Source organism: Chlorella variabilis (genome assembly GCF_000147415.1).
Source record: "Chlorella variabilis unplaced genomic scaffold CHLNCscaffold_31, whole genome shotgun sequence".
Lineage (NCBI taxonomy): Eukaryota > Viridiplantae > Chlorophyta > Trebouxiophyceae > Chlorellales > Chlorellaceae > Chlorella > Chlorella variabilis.
In genome coordinates this window covers 316,974-324,659 of record NW_005435057.1, presented here as the reverse complement: position 1 = coordinate 324,659, position 7,686 = coordinate 316,974, and the positions used below count along the sequence as shown (strand labels likewise).

General features: G+C 70.2%; 1 protein-coding gene across 1 annotated transcript; it reads right to left on the bottom strand.

The window, feature by feature from the left end:
* Positions 1 to 5,696: 5,696 nt before the first annotated feature.
* Positions 5,697 to 7,075, bottom strand: CHLNCDRAFT_141124 (hypothetical protein; the record flags this gene model as incomplete). Its single annotated transcript, XM_005843375.1, has 2 exons — positions 5,697 to 5,710; positions 6,064 to 7,075. 2 exons carry the CDS (start codon positions 7,073 to 7,075, stop codon positions 5,697 to 5,699), a joined length of 1,026 nt encoding a protein of 341 aa, XP_005843437.1.
* Between the last annotated feature and the right edge of the window lie 611 nt (positions 7,076 to 7,686).

Below are 7,686 nucleotides of genomic sequence, written 5' to 3'. Positions count from 1 at the left end.
CGCTCGGCTGCGGCTCTGCCGGCGGCAGCCGTGGCAGGAAGAGGGTGTTCATATTCCCTGCCTGCCCTCCTCCGCAGCCTGCCTCGCATGCGGCCGCGTGCGGGGCGAGCGCTGGCAGCCCGTGAAGCCCTCACGCTGCCGCCAGGCGCCGGCTGCAGATCTGCCGGCGGCAGCGGTGGAAGGGAGAGGGTGTTCATAATCCCTGCCTGCCCTCCTCCGCAGCCTGCCTCGCATGCGGCCGTGTATGGGGCGAGCGCTGGCAGCCCGTGAAGCCCTCACGCTGCCGCCAGGCGCCGGCTGCGGCTCTGCTGGCGGCAGCGGTGGCAGGAAGAGGGGGTTCATAGTCCTGCCTGCCCTCCCAGCAGCCTGCCTCGCATGCGGCCGCGTGCGGGGCGAGCGCTGGCAGCCCGTGAAGCAGTCACGATGCCGCCAGGCGCCGGCTTTGCCTCTGCCGGCGGCAGCCGTGGCAGGAAGAGGGGGTTCATACGCCCTGCCTGCCCTCCTCTGCAGCCTGCCTCCTTTGCGGCCGCGTGCAGGGCGAGCGCTGGCAGCCCGTGAGGCCCCCTCGCTGCCGCCGGATCCTGCTAGGTGCGCTGCCGGCGGCAGCGATATCAGGAAGAGGGGGTTCATAAGCACTGCTTGCCCTCCTCCACAGCCTGCCTCGCATGCGGCCGCGTGCGGGGCGAGCGCTGGCAGCCCGTGAAGCCCTCACGCTGCCGCCAGGCGCCGGCTGCAGCTCTGCCGGCGGCAGCGGTGGAAGGGAGAGGGTGTTCATAAGCACTGCTCGCCCTCCTCCGCAGCCTGCCTCGCATGCGGCCGCGTGCGGGGCGAGCGCTGGCAGCCCGTGTAGCCCTCACGCTGCCGCCAGCTCCGGCTGCGGCTCTGCCGGCGGCAGCCGTGGCAGGAAGAGGGTGTTCATATTCCCTGCCTGCCCTCCTCCGCAGCCTGCCTCGCATGCGGCCGCGTGCGGGGCGAGCGCTGGCAGCCCGTGAAGGCCTCACGCTGCTGACAGCCGCCGTCTGCGGCACTGCCGGCGGCAGCCGTGGCAGGAAGAGGGGGTTCATAGCCCTGCTTGCCCTCCCCGCAGCCTGCCTCGCATGCGGCCGCGTGCGGGGCGAGCGCTGGCAGCCCGTGAGGCCCCCTCGCTGCCGCCGGATCCTGCTAGGTGCTCTGCCGGCGGCAGCGATATCAGGAAGAGGGGGTTCATAAGCACTGCTTGCCCTCCTCCACAGCCTGCCTCGCATGCGGCCGCGTGCGGAGCGAGCGCTGGCAGCCCGAGAAGCCCCCACGCTGCCGCCAGGCGCCGGCTGCGGCTCTGCTGGCGGCAGCGGTGGCAGGAAGAAGAGGTTCATACGCCCTGCCTACCCTCCTCCGCAGCGTGCCTCGCATGCGGCCGCGTGCGGGGCGAGCGCTGGCAGCCCGTGAAGCCCTCACGCTGCCGCCAGGCTCCGGCTGCGGCTCTGCTGGCGGCAGCCGTGGCAGGAAGAGGGGGTTCATACACCCTGCCTGCCCTCCTCAACGGCGTGCCTCGCATGCGGCCGCGTGCGGGGCGAGCGCTGGCAGCCCGTGAAGCCCTCACGCTGCCGCCAGGCGCCGGCTGCAGCTCTGCCGGCGGCAGCGGTGGAGGGAGAGGGGGTTCATAAGCACTGCTTGCCCTCCTCCGCAGCCTGCCTCGCATGTGGCCGCGTGCGGGGCGAGCGCTGGCAGCCCGTGAAGCAGTCACGATGCTTGCAGGCGCCGGCTGCGGCTCTGCCGGCGGCAGCGGTGGCAGGAAGAGGGGGTTCATACGCCCTGCCTGCCTTCCTCTGCAGCCTGCCTCGCATGCAGAGGCGTGTGGGGCGAGCGCTGGCAGCCCGTGAAGCCCTCACGCTGCCGCCAGGCGCCGGCTGCGGCTCTGCTGGCGGCAGCGGTGGCAGAAAGAAGGGGTTCATACGCCCTGCCTGCCCTCCTCCGCAGCGTGCCTCGCATGCGGCCGTGTGCGGGGCGAGCGCTGGCAGCCCGTGAAGCCCTCACGCTGCCGCCAGGCAGTCTGCTGGCGGCAGCGATGGCAGGAAGAGGGGCTTCATAGCCTTGCCTGCCCTCCTCTCCAGCGTGCCTCGCATGCGGCCGCGTGCGGGGCGAGCGCTGGCAGCCCGTGAAGCAGTCACGATGCCGGCAGGCGCCGGCTGCGGCTCTGCTGGCGGCGGCGGTGGCAGAAAGAAGGGGTTCATGCGCCCTGCCTGCCCTCCTCCGCGGCGTGCCTCGCATGCGGCCGCGTGCGGGGCGAGTGCTGGCAGCCCGTGAAGCCCTCACGCTGCCGCCAGGCGCCGGCTGCGGCTCTGCTGGCGGCAGCGGTGGCAGAAAGAAGGGGTTCATACGCCCTGCCTGCCCTCCTCCGCAGCGTGCCTCGCATGCGGCCGCGTGCGGGGCGAGCGCTGGCAGCCTGTGAAGCAGTCACGATGCCGGCAGGCGCCGGCTGCGGCTCTGCTGGCGGCAGCGATGGCAGGAAGAGGGGGTTCATAGCCCTGCCTGCCCTCCTCCGGAGCCTGCCTCGCATGCGGCCGCATGTGGGGCGAGCGCTGGCAGCCCGTGATGCCCTCATGCTGCCGCCAGGCGCGGGCTTCGGCTCTGCCGGCGGCAGCGGTGGCAGGAAGAGGGGGTTCATAAGCCCTGCTTGCCCTCCTCCGCAGCCTGCCTCACATGCGACCGCGTTCGGGGCGAGCGCTGGCAGCCCGTGGAGCCCTCATGCTGCCGCCAGGCGCTCTGCCGGCGGCAGCCGTGGCAGGAAGACGGGGTTCACAAGTCCTGCCTGCCGTCCTCCGCAGCGTGCCTCGCATGCGGCCGCGTGCGGGGCGAGCGCTGACAGCCCGTGAAGCAGTCACGATGCTGCCAGGTGCCGGCTTCGGCTCTGCCGGCGGCAGCCGTGGCAGGAAGAGGGGGTTCATAAGCCCTGCTTGCCCTCCTCCGCAGCCTGCCTCGCATGCGGCCGCGTGTGGGGCAAGCGCTGGCAGCCCGTGAAGCCCTAACGCTGCCGCCAGGCGGTCTGCCGGCGGCAGCGGTGGCAGGAAGAGGGGGTTCATAGCCCTGCCTGCCCTCCTCCGCAGCCTGCCTCGCATGCGGCCGCATGCGGGGCGAGCGCTGGCAGCCCGTGAAGCAGTCACGATGCCGCCAGGCGCCGGCTTCGGCTCTGCCGGCGGCAGCCGTGGCAGGAAGAGGGGGTTCATAAGTCCTGCCTGCCCTCCTCCGCAGCCTGCCTCGCATGCAGCCGCGTGCGGGGCGAGCGCTGGCAGCCCGTGAAGCCCTCACGCTGCCGCCAGGCGCCGGCTGCGGCTCTGCTGGCGGCAGCGGTGGCAGGAAGAGGGGGTTCATATGCCCTGCCTGCCCTCCCAGCAGCCTGCCTGGCATGCGGCCGCGTGTGGGGCGAGCGCTGGCAGCCCGTGAAGTCCTCACGCTGCCGCCAGACGCCGTCTGCGGCACTGCCGGCGGCAGCCGTGGCAGGAAGAGGGGGTTCATAGCCCTGCCTGCCCTACTCCGCAGCCTACCTCGCATGCGGCCGCGTGCGAGGCGAGCGCTGGCAGCCCGTGAAGCCCTCACGCTGCTGCTAGTCGCGTCTGCGGCTCTGCCGGCGGCAGCGGTGGCAGGAAGAGGGGGTTCATAAGCACTGCTCGCCCTCCTCCGCAGCCTGCCTCGCATGCGGATGCGTGCGGGGCGAGCGCTGGCATCCCGTGAAGCTCTCACGCTGCCGCCAGGCGCTCTGCCGGCGGCAGCGATGGCAGGAAGAGGGGGTTCATAGCCCTGCCTGCCCTACTCCGCAGCCTACCTCGCATGCGGCCGCGTGCGAGGCGAGCGCTGGCAGCCCGTGAAGCCCTCACGCTGCTGCTAGTCGCGTCTGCGGCTCTGCCGGCGGCAGCGGTGGCAGGAAGAGGGGGTTCATAAGCACTGCTCGCCCTCCTCCGCAGCCTGCCTCGCATGCGGATGCGTGCGGGGCGAGCGCTGGCATCCCGTGAAGCCCTCACGCTGCCGCCAGGCGCTCTGCCGGCGGCAGCGATGGCAGGAAGAGGGGGTTCATAGCCCTGCTTGCCCTCCTCCGCAGCCTGCCTCGCATGCGGCCGCGTGCGGGGCGAGCGCTGGCAGCCCGTGAAGCCCCCACGCTGCTGCTAGTTGCGTCTGTGGCTCTGCCGGCGGCAGCGGTGGCAGGAAGAGGGGGTTCATAGCCCTGCCTGCCCTCCTCCGCAGCCTGCCTCGCATGCGGCCGCATGCGGGGCGAGCGCTGGCAGCCCGTGAAGCCCTCACGCTGCTGCTAGGCGCCGTCTGCGGCTCTGCCGGCGGCAGCGGTGGAAGGGAGAGGGGGTTCATAAGCACTGCTTGCCCTCCTCCGCAGCCTGCCTCGCATGCGGCCGCGTGCGGGGCGAGCGCTGGCAGCCCGTGAAGCCGTCACGCTGCTGCTAGTTGCGTCTGTGGCTCTGCCGGCGGCAGCGGTGGCAGGAAGAGGGGGTTCACAAGTCCTGCCTGCCCTCCTCCGGAGCCTGCCTCGCATGCGGCCGCGTGCGGGGCGAGCGCTGGCAGCCCGTGAAGCCCTCACGCTGCCGCCAGGCGGTTTGCCGGCGGCAGCCGTGGCAGGAAGAGGGGGTTCACAAGTCCTGCCTGCCCTCCTCCGGAGCCTGCCTCGCATGCGGCCGCGTGCGGGGCGAGCGCTGGCAGCCCGTGAAGCCCTCACGCTGCCGCCAGGAAACGTCTGCGGCTCTGACGCCCGCAGCCGTGGCAGGAAGAGGGGGTTCATAAGCCCTGCTTGTCCTCCTCCGCAGCCTGCCTGGCATGCAGCCGCGTGCGGGGCGAGCGCTGGCAGCCCGTGAAGCCCCCACGCTGCCGCCGGACCCCGCTAGGCGCACTGCCGGCGGCAGCGATGGCAGGAAGAGGGGGTTCATAAGCCCTGCCTGCCCTCCTCCGCAGCCTGCCTCGCATGCGGCCGCGTGCGGGGCCAGCGCTGGCAGCCCGTGAAGCCCTCACGCTGCCGCCAGGCGCCGGCTTCCGCTCTGCTGGCGGCAGGCATGGCAGGAAGAGGGGGTTCATAGCCCTGCTTGCCCTCCTCCGCAGCCTGCCTCGCATGCGGCCGCATGCGGGGCGAGCGCTGGCAGCCCGTGAAGCCCTCACGCTGCCGCCAGGCGCCGGCTTCGGCTCTGCCGGCGGCAGGCATGGCAGGAAGAGGGGGTTCATAAGAACTGCTCGCCCTCCTCCGCCGCCTGCGTCGCATGCGGCCGCGTGTGGGGCGAGCGCTGGCAGCCCGTGAAGCCGTCTTGCTGCTTCTGTCTTCTCTGCTGTAGTAGGTTGTTCCCCTTTCATGCAGGCAGTCCTTCCCTCTCTTGCTCCTTTCTGTTCCCACTCTGTCTCGAATGTTTTTCAGTGGCAAGCAAGACGGATCGAAACAGCAGCAAAGCAGGGCCAGAATGCACGGGATTTGGTTATGCGATGGTGGCAAAGCTGCGGATGCTCGGGTGCCTTAGGCTGGGAGATGGTAGCCACACGTGTGGTGCTGAAACCTCTTTCTCTTCGCTGTGGTTTGGCGACTGTTTAGGTTTGTGAGCTGGCGCCACATGGCTGCGCACCCCAGGGGTGGAGCTAGGGCTGGGCAGCAGCAGCTGCAGCCGCGGCGCGCAGGCGCCGGCACTCCGGCTTGTGCGCTCGCCAGTGCGCGTGGCTGCAGGCCTCGCTGCAGTACCTCACACCCCGGCACCTGCAGGCAGGAGGCAGGCAGGGCAGGAGGGTAAGCGAAGCAGTGCGCCAGGCAGACAGGCTGGATGCCATCCCAGGGCCAGCTTAATGCACTGGCAAGCCAATCTGTTGCCGCAGTTCAAGCATCCACTCACGCAGAACAGTGCTTCAGGTGATGCGTGCTGCCGCAGCCGGCCGCTGCGCACACCCTGGCAACATGTGGTGGTGCGGAAGGAACAGCCGGCGCCGCTGCATCTGCTGCAACCACTGGAGCTGCCTCTGTTGCGGGTGCTGCCTCTGCTGCTGTGGGGGGCGCGCTCACGTGTGCCTCTTGTGCAGCGCCTTCAGCATTCAGCACCGCTCCGGCCTGCCCACTGTGGGACAGGCTGCGTAGTGCAGCAGCTGTCTCCTCTCGTACCGCTTCGCTTGGGCTGCTGCTGTGCGGCTGCTGCAAAGCAGCGATGCCGTTTGCTGCTGCAATGGCCGCGCTGCTGTCGGGGATGTCGCGTGAGAGGCAGCCAAGAGCAAAGGTTGCTCTCAGCTGCACCTTCTCGCTGGTGGTGCTGCGCAGGAGCTGCACCAATGCAGGGATGGCGCCGGCCGCGCCGATGGCTGCCTTGTTCCCAGGGCTGTCCTCAGAGAAGAAGCGAAGCGCATTGGCTGCTGCAATCTGCAGCTCCTCACTGGCAGTGCTGCGCAGGAGCTGCACCAGCAAAGGGATGGCGCCGGCCGCGCCAATGGCTGCCTTGTTCCCAGGGCTGTCCACAGAGAGGAAGCAAAGCGCTTGGGTTGCTACCACCTGCACCTCCTCGCTGGCGGTGCTGCGCAGGAGCTGCACCAGCAGAGGGATGGCTCCGGCCGCTCCAATTGCTGCCTTGGTGCCAGGGCTGTCCACAGAGAGGCAGCCAAGCGCACCGGCTGCTACAACCTTCTCCTCCTCGCTGGCGGTGCTGCTGCGTAGGAGCTGCACCATAACTGGGATGCCGCCGGCCGCTGCAATGGCCACTCTGCAGTCAGGGCTGTCCACAGAGAGGCAGCTGAGCGTCGCGGCTGCCTGAAACTGCACCGCCTCGCTGCAGCTGCTGCACGCGCGTTGCACCAATGCTGATATGGCACCGGCCGCTGCGATGGATGCGGCGGTGCCAGGGCTGTCGACAGAAAGGTTGCGGAGCAGCGTGGCTGCAGCCTCCAGCAAATCATCGCTAACACCGCTGCTGCTGATACATTGAACCAGTGCGGGAATGGCGTCTGCCGCTACAATGGCTGCCCGGTTGTCATCGCTGCCGGCACAGAGGTCAACCAGCGTCCCGGCAGCCTGCACCGACTGATGCTCGCCGCCGCTGCGCAGGCGCCTCAGCAGCGCCGAGATGTAGGTGGATGAAGCCATCTGGTAGCGTGGAGAAGCTGGTGCAACTGCCCCGGGTGTACCGCTGCGGCAGGCGGGCGGGCAGACGGGACAGAGGGGTGCGGAGGTTTGGGCGGGCATGCGGCGTGCGGCGGACCACTGTGCCCGCAACGTGTGGAAGGATCAAGCGACCGCTGTTCAGCGCCACACGCCACATCGCACCCACCGTGTGGCACGATCGGCAGCCTGCTCACTCCTGAGCGACACTTGGGCTGCGTTGGAGGACGATGAAAGCGCAGATGCTGCGGAAGGCTGAAAGCGGGCTTGCTGGCGACAGAGGTAGGCACAGCGCGCACGCCGTGCCGCCACCGCCTCTCATCACATTCTCATATGGCAGCGGAGCACGCATCCAACGCAAAGGAAGGACGCAATCTGATGTACCAGCGTTACAGAGCGGCATGCATAACTTCAGCACCCAGGCCGCTGCTCGTCTGCCCAGCCCCCGCCGTCCCCTGCCCGCTCGCCACCGCCGGCCTCTGATGCTGTCTGCGTCTTACTCAGGAGGGCCGCCCACCTGCCCACCGCTCGTCTGGCGGCCAGAGGCCAGCGGCAGGCGCCGCCGGTGTCAGCGGGGGGGGGGGGGGGGGCCGGCC